Source organism: Ochotona curzoniae, unplaced genomic scaffold (genome assembly GCF_017591425.1).
Source record: "Ochotona curzoniae isolate NIBS_2020 unplaced genomic scaffold, NIBS_Ocur_1.0 scaffold_1852, whole genome shotgun sequence".
Taxonomy (NCBI): domain Eukaryota; kingdom Metazoa; phylum Chordata; class Mammalia; order Lagomorpha; family Ochotonidae; genus Ochotona; species Ochotona curzoniae.
Window position 1 is genome coordinate 22383210 of NW_024467087.1, and position 19243 is coordinate 22402452.

At 40.8% G+C, this 19243-nt stretch overlaps 1 protein-coding gene across 2 annotated transcripts in view; it reads left to right on the top strand.

The window, feature by feature from the left end:
* Positions 1 to 19243, top strand: part of TMEM255A (transmembrane protein 255A) — a 59741-nt gene that overhangs the window by 25178 nt on the left and 15320 nt on the right. The window contains exons 5-8 of one of the 2 annotated variants that reach the window (XM_040999480.1): positions 1479 to 1547; positions 3087 to 3158; positions 3532 to 3620; positions 13366 to 13528. In XM_040999480.1, coding sequence (XP_040855414.1) covers positions 1479 to 1547; positions 3087 to 3158; positions 3532 to 3620; positions 13366 to 13528 — 393 coding nt within the window. The remainder of the gene's footprint in view (positions 1 to 1478; positions 1548 to 3086; positions 3159 to 3531; positions 3621 to 13365; positions 13529 to 19243) is intronic. The other variant, XM_040999482.1, reaches the window with a different exon arrangement.

Genomic DNA, 19243 nt, shown 5'->3' on the forward strand with positions numbered 1-19243 from the left:
AGGAACTCAAATGATCAATATTGTAACCTAGGTTATCTTTCCAGTGGCATCTCAGGAAATAATTTCTGGGCAGGGGAAAAATAGGAGGTGGAAGAGAAAAGCCCTTGGTCCTATTTTCATTCAGGTATATAATTAGAAATGTAGATTCTTCTATGAAATAACTCCCATGTTGATTTTAGCTGAAAGTAGCATCTTTTTCTAAAATTTTCCCTCTTAAAATGGCAACTGACATGTCAATAACTTTTAACATTCACGATTTTTGTTTTTGTATATTATTCTTTGAGAATATGCCTATTTTTGTAGCATGGTCCATCATAGTGTATATGCTATTTTGTATTAACAGGAGCCATCTTGATAGCAATACTTCATTATTTTGTATCATACATTTAGTTTTTCAGTGTGTCTTCACATCTGTTATCTCATTTGAGACCCACTGCATTCTGAGAGACATATAGGGCAGTATTTTATCCACAATTGACAAGCTGCATTCACCCCAGGCAGTCTCCATGACAACATGGTCCTAGTAGCTAAGAATCCTGCAGTACATTTTGATGACATCATAAGCTAAAATGGATTCCTTGTTTTCCTTCCATCTTCCATTTCTAATGCTTGCCTCAAACAGATTTGTTGATATAGTCCATGTCCTGTATAGGTACCTACTTACAATTGTGCAGTTCAACGATTTTTAGTATATTCTTATTTAAGTACAATTATCACCATGAATTTTAGACAATTTTCATCATGTTAAGAATCTTTCTACCCTTTAGCTATTGTTTTCCTATCCCCTTATGCCCTAGTCCTAGCAAACACTAACTACTTTTTTTTAGAGCTATCCCTATTTTGGATATTTCATATTAGTGGACTCATAGCACTTTTTAAAAATAATTGGCTTCTTTCACACAATATAAGGTTCAAACACCTTGTAGCATAAGTCACTATTAAATTAATTCTTAATGGCCCAGTAATGTTCCATTGCTTGGATGTACAACGTTTTGTTAGTGCATTTACTGGCTGATAGACATTTGGGTTACTTTCACCTTTTGACTATCATAAATAATGTTGCCATAAATGTTTGTGTGCAAGTCTGAATGGACATATGTTTCTATTTTTCTTTCCTTTCCATTTAGGAGTGGGATTGCTGGGTTATATGGTGACTATGTTTGATGCTTCAGGAACATCCAGACTGTTTTTCAAAGTAGCTGTGCTGTTTTAGATTTACATAAGCAGTGTATGAAGGTTCTGATTTTTCTATCTTTGCCAACTCTCATTATTGTCTAATTTTTTTAAAATTCTGCCTATCCTTTGTGGGTATGAAGCAGTATTTAATTATTGATTTTTATTTGCATTTTCCTGACTCTTGTGATATGTGTGTATTTCTGTGTGTGTGTGTGTGTTCAAATCTTTTGTTACCATGGTGAGCTGTTCCTGTTTTATTTTCCTAACTCAAAATCTCTTTGGTTTGATGTTTTCTTTTCCAGGATCTAAAGCCACTGTATGCTAACCGGTGCCACTATGTCCCCAAAACATCCCAGAAGGAAGCTGAGGAGGTAAGTCACAATGTGACTGCATGCCTTAAACGCCTGAGAAAGTCTCCTGCCTGAAATCACCTTTCTTTTAGTGTTTTCCATAATTCTAAAGCTTACTGCTGCTAGGTATCTGACAGTTTTTTTTCCAGTGGATCAGAACACAGTGAGATCGTGGCCAGAGGTTGGAGCCTCTTGAGGCATAGTGAGATACAGGTTGTTCTGTGATCAAAGCCTACTCCTTTGACCACAGCCAGCAGCCTCTTCGTATGTGTCTTTCATCTCAGGAAGGGCAGATGAGAGTAGAGAGGCCACAGGTCATCCTCTCTCCCATCTCTGTAGGTGCTGGTTCATTTGCCTGGACTGGGGAGGCAGAGCCTGACTTCCACATACGGGAGGGCTATGGAGGCAGAAAGTGTGATTGAGAAACTTTGTCCACCCCAAGGCACTGGGAAGGCCCGGACTGTCAGCCTAGCTCCTCTCACCACACTCTCAGAAGGCCTGCCTCATAGTAGGTTCTTCTATATGTTCATAGTAATGCCTCGTATGGAAAAATTATGCACAGATTTCAATATTAGGCACCTAAAGGAACTGATTTTTAATAGCATTTCCATGAACTTTTAAACTATCCGGATGATGCTTGAATGCGTCTCTCCTATCCCACTCAACTCTCCTTGTTCTTCATGTGAAATCAGGCAGAAAGAGAGGCAGTGAGAAATGAGGCGAAGCATGACTCTAGGTACTTCAAGAAAACTCTCATTTCAGAATATAATAATCGCTCCCAACCCAGGGATCTTTTCATTTGAAACTCTATTTATGCTTCCAGAAATCTTGACAATTTGGTGCAGTATTAACCTTAAATTAAAAGCCAGTACCTCTGAAAATACTTAGGTAAATGACAAGTTTGTGATGGGAGCAGGAGAAGGAAGGCAAGTGGATATAGAGCGACCACTACATTGCACAACTTCAGGGAGGCCACTTTACATAAAATCCAATGTGAATACTGCTGTTGCAGTTGGGTGGAGTGATGGTCCTACTCCCAAGGCATCATGGCAAAAGCTTTTATTATGGTCCTGCTGTCTACTTGCCTCCTTTTTCCTTTGACCAACCACAGATTGATCTTTTTTCCAACTATTTTCAGGATGGAAGGAAGAAATAGAAATGTGAATGCGTTAACAGCTTATCAGAAAGGTCATTTTAAATGAGTGATCCAATATATTTAAAAAGTGCCCTTTTGCTATAAACATAGCATTTTTACTACAAAAATGCTATAAATATAAGTATTCACTGTAATAAGGAAAACAAATTGATAAGAACTTCATTTAATTTATGTAGAGGGGAGAGAACCTGGAAAATTTCTTGTAAACAAGACATGATAAATGGAAATTTTTTGGTCAGTTTAAGATTTTGTTGTTGTTGTTGCAAACTCAAAATGTGTTAAATGTCATTGCTGTTCTCTTGATTTTGGTGTAATTTGGTGGCTGTAAAAAAAAAATGTGAATAATGACTTCCGTAGGTTCACTTGTAACCCTGGTCCCCCTAATCCTATTTTTCCTATATAAGGTCATAAGTTCCTCAGCCAAAAATTCTCCCACCGCGAGAGTTGTGAGGAACCTTACCCAGACAGCTAGAGAGGTACTACCGTACTTCAGAGTGCATGTGATAGCCCCCTGTCTTCCTCCCCACCTGACCCTCTTTCCCTCCTATACCCTCATTTCATCCCCTCTTGATCTTTATTTCCTATCACAAACTTGTTCTTTTGTCCTTACTCCTCTCCACAACCACCTTTCAGGCATGGGGCGCTGAGGGCTGGGACTGAGGCTGGACAGGAGCCTCGTGTGTAGCCTCAACTAGTTTGGCTAGTTCCAGCCCCCCTGCCTCTCATACATTGCTGTGTCCATTTCACAGTGATTCTTACCATCTCCTTGAGTCACTAACTTGCATTTCTAATCTCAGAGGGCCCTGCTTCCCAGGCAGTGCCAGCCCATCATCTGTTGTGTACCCCCAGGTGAACTGTCCGCACCTCAGCCGTGGGTTCTGTACGCCTCGCATTCGGGGCAACACCTGCTTCTGCTGTGACCTTTACAACTGTGGCAAGTAAGTGTGGAGCCCCAGGTATGGTCCAACTACAATGGGTATTAGAAGGGCTGAGGATGGGGAAGGATGCATGGCAAGGATCGTAGAATTAGAAAATATTTGTCAACAGAATGTGCCAGGAATGATGCAAGATACTTTCAGATATTTAATTTCACCTAATTCTTATCTATAGGGTATATACAACCCATTTTACAGATGAGGAAAGTGAAGCTGAGGGAAGAGTACTAATCCAAGGTCACACATCATCTTGAAAATGATAAAGATAGGATTCAAACTGAGTTCTGCCTGTGTCCAATTGCAACAGCATTCAAGAAATACTTATCTTGGTACTGTTCTAGACACTGAATATTCAATGCCAAACAGAACTAAAGCACTTTTCTCCTATTGGCCTTATGTTCCAATAGGGGAAAGTCAATCCAGAAGTATATCACCTCATTCAAAGTGGTAATCAGAGCTCTGAATAATGAAGCAGGAAAGATAAATAAATTGTGATGAGATGGTGTGTGTGGGTGCACATATTGTGTTAGAGTAACCAAGGAAGGCCTCTTTGAGGAGGTAATGTTTGTGCAGAAGCTTGAGTGAGGTCAAAGAGCAACTCATGTGTTTCAAGCAGAAGGACCAGCAGGTACAGCAGGTTTGGGGACAGTTCTGCAATTACTGTAGCTCTCTGCCACTCAGTTGCCATTTGCCTTTTTCCCCCAAAGCATATTTAAGTGCTTGGAATATAGATCTTGCCATTCCAGAGTTCCCAGACTAGCGAGAATATGGATGTGAGCAGTTGATTACAATATAGTGTGATAAGTACAGTTGTGATCGATGGATATAGTCGGGATCTTGGCAGCTTAAGTGAGTGAAAGACAGAGCTTACTGAAGTGTAGGTCAGTATTAAGAAGAGGTCATGTAGGAGCAAGCGACAGTGATGGGGAGGGGGCGGTAGAGATGGGGAGGCTGTTACTGGCATTTGTCAGGAGGTGGGAGTTAAGATAACAATAGAAGTTGCAGTAGGAGGTGAAGGCAGAACTGTAGTCAAAGGTCAAATGATAGTAATTGCTTTGACCACTTTGGACTTGATCCTATATGCAATTGACAACATTGAAGGATACAGCATAGAAGATGGGACTGAATAGTTAGAGAATAAGGAGGCCACTTCAGTGGTTCAGGCCACAGGGAATGAATCCTAGATAAAATTGATTTGGTGTTGGTAGAAAACAGAGAATGCTTTTCTTTTAAAAAAAAATATTTATTTATTGGAAAGTTAGATATACAGAGAGGAGGAGAGACAGAGAGGAAGATCACTCCACAAGTGGCCACCATGGCCAGAACTGTGCCAATCCAGGAGCCTGGAGCCCCTTCTGGGTTTTGGGTTTCCCATATGGGTGCAGGGTGCCAAGGTTTTGGACCATCCTTGACTGCTTTCTCAGGCCGCAAGCAGGGAGCTGGATGGGAAGTGGGGCTGCCGGGACTAGAACCGGTGACTGTATGGGATCCTGGCGCGTGCAAAGCAAGGACTTTAACCTCTAGGCTACTGTGGTAGGCTCCCAGAGAATACTTTTAAGAGCAATCAAGAAATGGACATCTATAAGAATATGTGAGTAAGTGATAGGGAACATGTCCATGCACAAATTTTCTTGAGACTCTGAGGGAAGAGAGGGGACGAAGAGGAATTGGCAGAGGGGACCTGGATAAAGCCAGAGTTACCACTGTCAGAAGAATTAACGCATATCTCCTTCTGTTGGAGGCCGGAGCTGACAAGGTGGAGAGAGAAGGGAGAGAACTCACATCAGCCCTTTACTTTCTTTGCTAGCACCAGTCTAATTTCATTGATATGTTTAGCAGCGGGGAAAGAAATACTTAAAAGACTCAAATGAGTTTAGGGATTAGTTGAGGGGCTCAATTATTCATGATGTAATTACAGCTAACACTTTTAAAGGACTTTCCTGTTTTATGGCAATGATTGAGAGCTTGCTATAATTATACTGCCTGAACCCCTCCTTCCAAAAGTGATCAAAGGAAAATAAACTAGATCTTGTAGAAAGGAGATTATTTTTTCTCTCTTGCCTCTTGTCTCCCCTTATCCCTTCCTCCCCTGCTGTGTCCACCCCTCTCTTTTCTCTTTCCTCCTCCTTTCCCTTCAGCTTCAAGCTTCTTTCCTTCTGTGGCCTTCTCCCACTCCCTTCTCATTCCATAGACTCCTGGGGGCCGGGAAGCACTGGAATTCTAGCCTGCTAACCCTGAGGGGAGACAAGGGCTCCACTGAGAGGGTTGAGAAATCATCCTTTGCACACACAGCATTTTCTCTGCGATAAGGTGCATTTCTGGCATAGGTATGAATGCACAAAATCCTGCTTTAAATTCCATTTAGTTGAGTCCTCAGGTGAAATTTTTGAAAAGCTGATGCCCAGTTTATCTTCATGTGACTATTAACTTCACAATAACTGACTTTCTAACTTTTAAAAAACTAGGCTGTTACAGTATTGTCTTTAATAAAGGAATTTTATAAGGAACTGTGCTAAACTATGAGTTCCTTAAGAGTATGAAATGTGATTTAATTTTATCTATATCACTGAGTCCCAGCAGAGGGCTGGGCATAAGTAGACAGCCGATGGAAAAAAAAAAGTGATTTTTTTTTTAAAAAAGAAGCAAAAAAAAAAAAAGAAAAAAAGAAAAAAAGCATATGAGCCAAAGTGATAAACTTTGATTATTGTTAATAGAACCTGTCTGTGCTCTTGAGGAACCATGCTTTTTTTTTTTTTTTTTTTACTTACTACTGAATTCCTTACCTAGTAGAGAGTTAAGCTTGTGATTATAAAATAAACTGAAGATATATCACTGTAAAAATTAAAAGAAAAAATAAGAAAGGACGGTAGGAGTGTGGGTAAGAGCAAGGATAGTATGGGAATTGTCACTATGCTCCTAAATTTCTGTATATGAAATATGTAAAATTTATTCACCTTACATACATACATAAAAGAATTTGACAAAATAAAACTATTTTCACTAGGAAAATAAATCATTGGATGACATAACCGGAAGGAGTCATTGGAACACTTCTCTTAAAGATCTCCAAGCCTTAAAATGGATCTTGCCTAGCCAAAGCCTGGAGGCCAGTCCTAGGCATGTATTCAGCATTCCCAAGTCTGTGGTGCTAATAGTTCAAGGCCAAAGCCAGCAGAAAAGATCTTTAGCTTTTCTTTTTTTTTTTTAAGATTTATTTTTATTATTTTTTTATTGGAAAGTCAGATATACAGAGAGGAGAGACAGAGAGGAAGATCTTCCGTCCGATGATTCACTCCCCAAGTGAGCGCAACGGCCGATACTATGCCGATCCGAAGCCAGGAGCCTCTTCCGGGTCTCCCACGCGGGTGCAGGGTCCCAAAGCTTTGGGCCGTCCTCGACTGCCTTCCCGGGCCACGGGCAGGGAGCTGGAAGGGAAGCGGGGCTGCTGGGATTAGAACCTGCGCCCATATGGGATCCTGGGCGTGCAAGGTGAGGACCTTAACCACTTGCGCCACCGCGCCGGGCCCTCTTTTTTTTTTTTTTTTTAAGATTTATTTATTTTATTGGAAAGGCAGATGTACAGAGAGGAGGAGAGACAGAGAGGGCGATCTTTTGTCTAATGATTCATTCCCCAAGTGGCCGGAGCTGAGCAAATCCAAAGCCAGGAGCCAGGAACTTCTTCCAGGTCTCCCACGTGGGTGCAGGGTCCCAAGTCTTTGGGCCATCCTCGACTGCTTTCCCAGGCCACAAACAGGGAGCTGGATGGAAAGTGGAGCTGCTGGGATTAGAACTGGCGTCCATATGGGATCCTGGCGTGTTCAAGGGGAGGACCTTAACCGTTACGCTATCGTGCGGGGCCCGATCTTTAGCTTTTCACCAGGAGACAGTTCCCCTAGGCATAAGCTCCTTCTATGTGACAACACAAGGGAAAATTATTCCTTGACTTAGGACTTTTTGCAGCCAGAGCAAAAAGAGACCTAGGCCCCATGTCTAAATATAGCTAGCAACAAGCATTCTGAGGCTTAGAGACTTTCATTTTGCCAAGTGCATATTTCTTTTCCTTATATGAAGCCTATTTTTAATCAATTGCCAGCTTCTCCAGTCCACTTCCTGGAAAGGAGGCCAAGAAAAAAAATGTGGGGACAAAAACATCAGGCAGTCATTTGTACACTGCTACAGAGTTTCTACTGTCCCTTCGAACCCACAGACCTTCTTTGACGTCAGGAGTGGTGAGGTTTTAATACCAACCATAGATTCTTCCATTTAGCCTTGTGCAGGAAGGTAGTTTTCTCTGGGACTTGGCTTCTTCGCAGCTGCCTTTCAGAGTACTTTAGGCATTCATGTACTCATCTTCGGAGAGGTCAGGTCAATATCACTGGTTTTAAGCATGTAACCTAAAGGAATTGAAAGGAAATGGATGGTTTGTGGATTGCCCCAGCTGGTGCTAAAATGCAAGAACATGCTCATTTCTGTTCATTCCTTCCTTTGACAAACTATTTGTGGAACTTGCAGTATGTGCCATGGGCTGTTGTGAAAGAACAGGTATTGATAAAATATAGCTTTATACTTAAGGAACTCGAGTTACCAAAGGGATTACAGAGAGAGGAACTTGAAATGGTTCTATATAGTACTTGCGACAAGACATACAGAGTGGTTGTCTGTGGATACTGCCCAGCTACCAAAAATTGGTTAATGACTCCAGTCCCCATCCACAAGGATGCCCTTCTGCTATATCCAGAATCTGTTGCTTTCTACTTTGTTAAGTGGCAATGAAACCCAAAGAAATTGTTTCTCCAGGACCATGCAGCAAGTTGGGAGCAAGGGGGTTGCAAGATCATATTGAGTAGTCAATATCATAATTAATGAAATGATCTGTCTTTTCCCTCCTTTATTAACAATCTGTTCATAACCTTTAACATTTTTAGTGCTGCACCAGGCAGTGAAGGAGACACACACAAAAAGAATCAGGTGATTCTGATCCTCAAGAGCTTACAATTTCAACAGACATTGCCTGTTGACCTTGGCATTGGTTGTAGCTTCAGCATCCACCACAGCACGGAGTACTGAATAAGCTCTAAAAAAAAATCTTAGATTAAATGAGTGATTGAATGATTGACAAATACCAAGTGCCAAGCTGAAAGAAATAGATTGGGGCTGTGGAAGAAAGCTAATGAATGGCACTGGAGTCCTTCAAAAAGGTACTACTGAGGTTTTGTGTAGTAGGACAGATTAGGACTGGCAGAGAACAGAAGGCAGTGCCTCCTGTATAGGCTGAAAATCTGAAGAAAGGTTTGGACTAAGCCAGTTTGGGACTTCTCAGGAGTCCAGCCTGGCTGAAGTGTGAACTCTATTTTGGGGTAAAACTGTAGCAGACCAAGGAATTTGTAATCTTCCCAGAATGTACAGAGAGCCATGAAAGGGGTTTGAATTAATGAATGTCATAGTTTATAAAGTATTTTATAAAGAGCCATCAAGCAGTATGAGGCACTGGCAGGAAGACCTTGTAGTCATAAAGACATGAGGGTGGAAGCAGTGGGAATACAAGAGATGCAATATCAGAGGACTCTGCCCAGAGCTGAACCGAATGGAATTATGAATTTCAAACAGAAACAAAACATGCTAATTTGCTAAACTCTGAACCATATCTGAGTATTGTCTTTGTTACATGGTTCAATTAAAAATATTTGCTGAACCTACTCAAACTGAAACTGGTATAGATTTTCTAAGGCTACTAAATCTCTTAGAATGAACTGCTAAATCTGCCCCCCAATTTGTGGTCTGTAACTTTAAAGTGTTAATCCCTGTAAAAGTAGGATTCTCGGGTTTGAACTATGTTGCCAGAGGCTGGCTCTTGGAAGGTGCAAATTTAGTCTCATATTTTGGTGGAATTCTTATGTGTTGGAGTACTGATTTCGTGCGTACTCTCATTAAATCTTGCATGCTCAGAGAAGCTAAGGAACTTATTGATGTTCAGAGAGCAAATAAGCGACAGAGATAATATTTGAATATAGTCTGACTCAGTATCTGCTTTGGTATACTTCCTGTCTGTACAAGTGCTGCTCACCATAAGATGGACTTCTATGCTGACAAACCCATTATAGTTTAAAATATCATAAGTAGAAAATGTGCTTAATACCCCCACCTTATTGCACATCCTAACTTAACAATACAGAACACTATAGTGTCAGTGGTTTCCTCCTTGTGATAATGTAGAAGCTGCAGCTACCGCTCTGCCCAGCATGACAAAAGCAGACCATTCCATACGTCACCAGTCATAGGAAAGACTCAAATTCCAAATACACTTCCTACTGAATGCATCTCCTTTTCACACCATTGCATGTTGAAAAATTCTGAGTCACATGGGCCAAAGTTGGGGACTGCCTGTATATACTCTGCTCTTAGCATTTCAGTATGCAGGCAAAAGTCATTTGTGGGATGTCAGGCAGTGACTCTGAAGCCATCACACTGTCCCTACCATCGCACATCTACCCTTATACACAGCCTTATCCTTTCAGGGCAGAAGTCTGTGTGCTTCCTGCCGCATCTCTGGTGCCTAGTGCATGCCAACTAGTAGGAGACCTCAAACATTCTTACCGATGGTCTCAACAACTCTGTTGCTGAAAGTACTGAAATTGGGTTCAAATTATGGTGAATTGAAATACCCTTAAAATTCCAGTGGAAGCTTACTATTGAGAAGAGTGGGTTTCAAATACTAATAAGCTTATTTTTAAATATCTTTTGATATTTATTATTATTGGAAAAGCAGATTTACAGAGAGGAGAGAAAAAAAAATCTGCTTGTTAACTCCCCAAATGGCCACAATGGCCAGAACTGAGCTGATTTGAAGCTCTGGGTCCCCCATGTGGGTGCAAGGTCCCAAGGCTTTGGACCATCCTCTACTGCTTTTCCAGGCTGCAAGCAGGAAGCTGGTTGGAAAGTGGAGCAGCTAGGACATGAACCAATGCCCATAAGAGATCCAGGTACTTGTAAGGGGAGGATTAGCTAATTGAGACATCATGCCAGTTCCTTATTTTAAAAATTTAACAAATTAACTAATTTATGTAAAAGCCAGAGTTAAAGATGGGGAGAGACAGATAAAGAGCTTCCATCTGTTGGCTCACTCCCCAGTGGCTGTAAGTGCCAGGGTTGGGCCAGGCTGAAGCCAGGAACCAGGAGCTTCATCCAGATCACCCTCATGAGTACAGGGACACAAACACTTGCTCTGTGGTTCCCCTGATTTTCCCAGGCCATTAGCAGGGGGCAGGATCAGAGGTGGAGCAGTCAGGATGTAAACCATTGCTTATATGGGATACCAGGATTACAAGTAGTGGCTTTGCTCATGATGTCACATTGTTGGCCTTTGGTGAGCTTATTAGCACAGATTTCTGTACCCCGCCTCCCCCACACATTCAGAAATTTTGCCACATTCAATAGGACTGGGGTTTGCCCCAGGAATCTGTAATTTTGACCATTTCTTTCTAAGACACATTCCTATATGTGTTGACTCACACAAGGATACCTGTAGGTATATACTAATTCTGTACTGACACATGCAGGCAGGCACTCATAGACACAAACATAGATCATTAGGACACATTCTGTCCTATAATCACACTGAATTGAATTCCTTAGAGAAACACAAAATTTATTTTATTTTATTAAGATTTATTTTTATTAAAAAGGCAGATATACAGAGAGAAGGAGAGAAAGATCTTCCATCTCCTGGCTCACTGCCCAGTGGCCAAAACGAAGCCAGGAGCCGGGAGCCTCCTCCAGGTCTCCCATGTGGGTACAGGTGTCCCAAGGCTTTCGGATGTTCTCTATTGCTCTCCCAGGCTACAAACAGGGAGCTGGAATGGAAGTGGAGCAGCCGGGACATGAACAGGTGCCCATGTGGGATTGCAGCGCTTAAAGGAGGATTAGCCGATTAAGCCATTGTGCCAGGCCTGAGAAACACAAATTTTAAACTTTTTTTGAATTTTAAGTAAGCCTTCATCTAAAATGTTTTTGAAGTCTTTTTTATGTGAGCAATCCCTCCTTGATTCATTTGGAGATTAACTTTTGATTTATTTACTTTTTCATTTTCAGTGTTCTTATCCACAGCAGTCATGTGCCAGTACACATGGTGGTAGATTTCTTTTTAAGAACCTCAGTATTTTAGGTTCATTAGCAACTCTGGAGGCCAATTTGTAAGCCAATTGGCAACTTACAGGAGAACAGGAACTTTTGTCTAATCAATTCAGCAGGAATTTGGGTAGTACCTACCATGTGTCAGGCATAGCAAGGAACAAAAAGAGCTAAGTCCCTGTCCTCTAAAAGTTCACATTTACATTGGGGACACAGAAAATAATGTCCTGGACACATCAGCAATATAATTTCACATGGCAGTGAGCGCTACAGAGGAAGTAGAGAAGATAATGTAGTAAGTTATATATGGCTAGAACAAAAGATCACATACCAGGTAGCATACACAACAGGAATTTATTTTCTCGTAGTGCTGGTGGCTGAAAGTGAAAGATCAGGGTGGGAGCATGGTTAGGTTCTGGGGAGGACTCTCCTCCCAGCTTGTGAGGATGAGGAAAGAAAAAGAGATTGGAGCGTGACTATGAATTTTCCTTTTCTTAAAAGGCTACCGGGGTGGGTACTGGGTGCAGCATGATAAGCCACCACCTGAGACACCTGCATACCATATCAGAGTGCTGATTCTGGTCTTGTCTACCCTGCTTCTAATCTAGCTTCCTGCTAATGCACACTTGGAAGCAGTAGGTCATGGCTTAAGTACTTGGATCTTTGTGATCCATGTGGCACTTTACCTTTTAAGCAGATGAAATATGAACATTTAAAAAAGTCGCTAAATCCTATTGGATTAGGGTTCCACCCTTATAACTTAGTCATCCTTAATTGTCTAACTGCAAAGAAGTCACATTGAGGATTAAGGCTTCAACATATATATGACTTTTGGAGTACACAATTCAGTCTGTAACAGGTAATGTGGTGGAAAGTGCCTGGGCTGGTTGAGAGGAGAGGTATCTTTGAGACAGTGGTCAGGGAAGTTCTCTCCAAGGAGATGGTTATTTGGGTTTTGTATTGCAAGTAACTTTACTTTTTTTGTGGGGCATTGTTTTTCTTTTGTTTTGGTTTAAAAAAGACGCTAAAGTGTTTGAAGTCTGATTTCAGATCTCAACTATGCCACATAGGTCTTGGGAAAGTTCCTTAAATTCTGTGTGCTTCTTCACTTTATTCACCCATAAAATGGGAATATGACAGCACCATATCCTGAAATATTCTTAGGACTGGCAGCACTGTTTTATAGAACTTTCTGTGCTAATGGAAATATTCTACTTGCTCTGTCCAGTATCAGGTGGTTGTTTGCACTTGAAATGTGACTGGTGAGACTGAAAGGCTGAATTTTAAGTCCTTAGATAATAACCATGTTGGAAAGCACAGACGTAATGAATTCACATCTGTAAGATGCTTCGGACTCTGTCTGGTACACAGCAAGTGTCAATAGATGCTATAGAGGAATAGTGTTAGTAATGGTTATGTTTCTCTGGAAGACAGAAGTGTGCTTGTTTTGCATAAAGCTCAATCATTTATTATAATCTTCCCCATCCAAGTTAATCACTATGATGTCCCTCATGACAAGCTCTCCACCTGCCCCATGCTCTTTCAATGAACTCCATGATAGCCAAATTCTGGGGAAGGAGCCTCTTCTGGGAACTAACTGGAGTGTGCTCCTCCCTGGCAGCCGGGTGGAGATCACCGGTGGATACTATGAATATATCGATGTCAGCAGCTGCCAGGACATCATCCACCTCTACCACCTGCTCTGGTCTGCCACCATTCTCAACATCGTCGGCCTCTTCCTAGGTATCATCACAGCTGCTGTCCTCGGAGGCTTTAAAGACATGGTAAGGAAGGAAGTGGCTTTCTATTTAACAATGCCAATTTGGGATGGAAGGGGCAAATTAAGCGATTGGGTGCAATGGAAACACTTATTCTGATGAGCAGAATCAGAAGCAATTATTTCAAGGATGTAACTGCCCTCAAACACCTCAGGTTGAAGGAACGAGTGAATGCTATCACTCTGCAAATATTTATTCTTAATGTGAATTATCTGTTTTTTTCAAATATTTATTTATTTTACATGAAACTCAGAGTTACAGAGACAGAGAGAGATTTTTCCATCCACTGGTTCATGCACCAAACAGCTGCAGTGACCAGAGCTGGGTTGGTATGAAAACAGGAGCCAGGAACGTCCTCCAGGTCTCCCACATGGGTGCGGATCCCAAGGCTTTGGGCCATCCTCTGCTGCTTTCCAGGCCACAAGCAGGGAGTTGGATTCGAAGTGGAATAGCCAGGATGTGAACTGATACCCATGTGGGATGACAGCGCCAGAGCTGAGCTCATCCAAAGTGAGTAGTTTCTTCCAGGTCTCCCACATGGGACATTGCTGGGTCCCAAGGGCTTTTAAGCTATCTTTAGCTTCTTTCTCAGGCCATAAGCAGGGAGCTAAATGGGAGGTGGAACAGCTGGAACATGAACTGGTGCCTGTAGAGGATACTGGTGTTTAACAGGCAGAGGTTTAGCTAGCTGAGCCATCATTTGTGCTCTATCAGAGTTCTTGATGCACATTTTAGGGACAGGATTATGGGCGAAGAAAGGGTATTTTCAGTACCCCATTTACCCAGATTATGGCAGCATGATCTGTTTTCCCTGCTTCCTTTTATTTATTTTTAATGATTTATTTATTTATTTGAAGATATGAGTTAAATGTATTTGTTTGAAACCCAGAGTTGCAGAGAAGGGAAGAGGAATATCTTCATCTGCTGATTCACTCCCCAAATAGCCACAATGGCTAGGGCTGGGCCAGGCTGAATCCCCGAGCCAGATGCTTCTTCTGGGACTGCCATGTGAAAGTGGGGACCCCAAGCAGTTGTGCCACCTTCCATTGCTTTTTCAGGTACATTAGCAAGGAGCTGGATTAGAAGTGTAGTAGTGAAGATTCGAATTGGTGCCCATATGGAGGTGTTGGCTTAATGTACACCGCCCCCTTCCTGTCCCTTAATACCTTATCTCCCATAAATTTTAAGTAGCAATGTTTTGGGCTAAGTTTCTCTTAACTTTAGCAGAGATGGAAGGCAAGAAAGTTGTGGCTTTAGGTAAAATTAATGCTAGTCACCCCCTACTCAGGAATTTTATCCTGGAGTTTTTCCAACTCTCAGTTTTTTTTTTTTTTTTTTATCCTCAGTGTTTCCAATTTGGCTGGGAGACAAACTCCTGAGTTGGCAGATTGAGGAGATGAGACCTCAGGATAGCCTGTCACAAATTCTCTAAATCGTTCCTAGAGACTTTAGGCGTAGGTGGTGGAGCTACCGTGATTAACAGATCAAGAAGGTGATGATTACATACTTGTTGGGCTTCCTGCAAAGGCTTCTTAGCATTCCACTTTTACCCTCACCGAAGGTCATGGTGATGAAATGTCTAACATTTTTTGATTCCTTGCTTTAAGATAGATATTGTCCTCTTTCTTCTTACCCACTTTGAAAATGCACACATGGGTAAAATTTTAGAAGGTAAATATGCCACAAAATTGTTAATATATTGAATTACTAGCTTCACAATGTGAAAAACTCCGTAAGCTCCTTTACCATGGTGATAGAAGGAATTGGGATTTGAAGCAAAGGACAACAGAGGAGGATGTAGAGGGTGACCAAATGGATACCTTTATTAAAGACATTTCTGGAAATTGTGAAGAAAGGATGAGTGGGAAAGGTATATAACGTCAGGCTCCTGTTTTACTTCACTGTGCTCTTTTTCTAAAGAAAACATAAATGGAAGAGATAAACATTAATCAATTCCACATATACAATTTAGTAACATTTAGCACATTTATGATGTTGTTCAATAATCACTTCTACCTAATTGTAGAACTTTTTCATTGGTCTGAAACCTGTGCCCACTTAGCAACCATTCCCATTTCTCTTCCCTCATAATCCAGAAACCACTAGTCTGCTTTTGGTCCCTATGCATTTATCCAGAGGGAGTCCATACAATATATGAGCTTCTATGTCTGATTCTTAAAATTCTCAAGATTCATCTTTTTTGTAGTTCATAGCAGTGCTTCATTTCTTTTTATAGGACTGTTCAATTGTATAGATATGTTACATTTTGTTTGTCTCCATCTGTTGCTAGATATTTGGGTTGTTTCCATTTTGTGGATATGGGGAATAGTGCTGCTATGAACATTCATATGCAAGCATTTGTTTGAAAACTTTTGTTTCTTTTGTTGTTTTCCTTCCTTCCTTCCTTCTTTTCCTTTATCTCCCTCTCTTCTTTCCTTCCGTCGTTCCTTCCTCCCTTCGTTCGTTCGTTCGTTCCTTCCTTATTTATTTAAAGGGATCATACATAAATGTCTTGTATTTCATAAAGTTTTACAAGCATAATGATACTTCCCACCCTATCTTGCTTCCCTCTCTTGCTTCCACCATTTTCCCTCATTTCTTTCTTATGTTTCGTTTAATTTTTGCGATGACATACCTTATAGTCTCAATCTTGATAGGCTACTAACTAAAGAATTCAACAAATAGTAAGCAGAAAAACCACAGTTCCTTGGTATATAATAATCAAATCTCATTTCTAATACTTTTGCTTATATAACTAGGGGGGGGAATTGCTAGGATATATGATAATTCTGTTTAAATGGGGAAATGCTAAACTTTTCCCACAGCAGCTGTATCACTTTAATTTCTCTACATCCTTCCCAATAGTTTGCTGTTTAAATTATTAGCCATTGTAAGGAGCTGCAAAGTGGTATCTCATTGTAGTTTTGAATTTCGTTTCCCTAATGATTCGTGATGTCAAGCATCATTTTATATATTTGAGGGAAATTTGTGTATCTTACTTAATTGCCTATTAAGGTTATTCGTCCATTTTTAAATCAAGTTACATTTTTATTGTTGGGTTGTTAGAGTTCTTTGTATATGTGAATACCAGACCTTTATCAGGAATGTGATTTGCAAATATTTTCCCATTATGTAGATTTTCTTTTCACTTTCTGGATAATTTTTTTCTTACAAAAAAGATTTATTCATTTATTTGAGAGAAAGAGAGAGATCTTCCGTATTCACTGATTCACTCTTAAGTAGCCGCAACAGCCAGGGCTGAGTGAGGCTGAACTCTTGGATCTTCATGCAGGTCTTCTTTGTGGGTAGCATGGGCCCAAAATCTTGGGACATCTTCCACTGCTTTTCCAGGTCATTGGAAGGCAGCTGGATTAAGCAGGGTGCAAGGACACGAATTGGCACCCATGTGGGATGCTGGTGTTGTAGGTGATAACTTTGCCTGCTATACCACAAGGCCAGCCCCAATAATGCCTTCTGATGTAAAATGTGTTTAATTCTTTGTTTAGTTTCTTTAAAAAAAAACTTAAAATGAGTTGTTTATAACTGTTGGGAGCTTCTTCGTAACAGTAAGGCAGAAGTAAGGATGTACTGAAAATTATCAAATACCAAACCTGGGTAATCTATCATAGAGGAATGGGGAGAATATAAAATGAAAATAAAAATTAAGGACAAAGATTATTTTATGAGATAACATTAATAGATGTATAATGTTGGGGCACAAAGGAACTATTACTTGGGACACTTCACTCAAAAGACACGTTGTAGAAATTTCTGGAACATCAACAGGGTGAACTTAAGTAAAATTTTTGGCCTAGGTCCAAATGTGTTTGGTAACTTGTGGTGTGCCTCACTGTGAGCAGAATGCCCTAGGGTCTACAGAGAAACTCACTGGTGTTGGATGGCTGTGGAAGCCACTCCCAGGGAGGGAGGACAGAAGCCAAGGGCTGTGAATTGGCAGCCTTTAATAGAATTGGCTAGGAGCCACTATTTCCAAAGCTGTGCGATCCTGAAAGGTAAACAGATGTCATTATTCCATAACCGGAGGTTCTTGGAGAAAATCTTAAAAAAAATTGATAAAGTATTTGTTGGCTAAAGATACAAGGATTTGAGATGAATCTTTTGAAAGTGAGTGTATCTTGTCATTTCCTCCTAATTGGTGTCAACATGGTTTGAAGTAAACTGAAGAGAAATGAAAGTGGCGTTCTTTGCAAAGTCCGCAATCAATGTCTCAGAATAAACTCATTTTTGTCTAGGCAAGATTGCTTTTACCCTTTCCTGTGCTACCTAGTAACCTTTTGTTCTAGAACTCAGAATGCTAGTGATCAATAATGGGGGTCTCACAACACAAGGTGCAGAATTTTAACAGCAATTCTCTCTCTCTCTCTCTCTCTCTCTCTCTCTCTTACACACACACACACACACACACACACACACACTACCTGCACCCAAATAGAGATAACACACATTTTGTAAAATCAGAATTATTGATTTAAATTATAATCAGACCATTATTTGGGGGGCTTTTTACCAATTATTCCTCAACTCTTCACACTCAATCTCTCTTCGTTTTCCTCTCTTGCTTTCTTACAATTCTGTTGGAGAGTAAGGGCCTTTCTGAGTGCTTTTCCTCTGTGAAGGGAACCAGCCCATGGAAAAGTTAAGATCTCAGCCTTCTCCCACACAGTAGAGAGGCTGACAAATAATCAAGTTTGTAGCTTTTCAAACCTGCTAGAGATGTAAACAGCAATGCACGCCAAAGAAGGGGGGCGACAGAACTGTGTTGAAACGTGCTGTTAAGGGATATTCCCCTGCCAACACCCTAACATGGTTGCCTGTGCCACTGCCAAAGTCTGCCCGCATATTTTCAGCACTTGACAGGGAGCGTCTGCTCTCCTTTAATGTGTCACAGATATGTACAGGGAAAAAGACACATTGATGTCTTTTCACACAGCTTTCAGAGCCAATGACATAGAAGATGGAAGAAAAAAAAAAAAAGAAAACATTTACCCCATGCTTTGACCCATGTGGTAGAAAGCACAGCCCTACTTGGGAACTTAAAGAGCAATGGGACCTGCCTTTCACAGTGACTTGGTCCCATTGAAAGTAGGGTCTGCCTCCTGGACCAGGTTAGCTTAATTCTTCAAGGGCTACATATCACCAGACTGTAAAAATGTTACACAATTATTTCTGTGCTGTTTTGTTTGTGGAAACAAAGGAACACATGCCTTGCATGTGTTTCATGGCTTCTGTGCATTGCTAAGCTTTTGCCTCTAGTCCATAGGGTTGATGAGAGGTGAATGCCCTCCCTGTCTGCAGGGGAGCTCGTGAGCAAGGTTGGAAATGTGTAAGAATCCTTAGGATGTCAGCAAAGTCGTGATTGAATGCACTTTGTGACAACAAATGCAGTAATGTGGTTCAGTCTTGTCTATTTAACATTTAGTATTTTGGTATTTTTTCCTTTTTAATGTGTATCTTTAAAAATCACACAGGTATTTTCAACTTTTTAAAAAAGTTTTGACATTTGTGAAAATACATATGAATGTGATTACACTTTTTATATAGATTGGAATCAGGCTATATTAATTTAACATGATGGCTTTTCAAAGTTAAAAGTATGCCATAGACAAAATCCTGATTCACCAAATATACATCATTCTTTTATCTGTAGCAACATGGTATTTTAGTATAGATGTACTGTACTTTATTGAACTCTTGTCATAT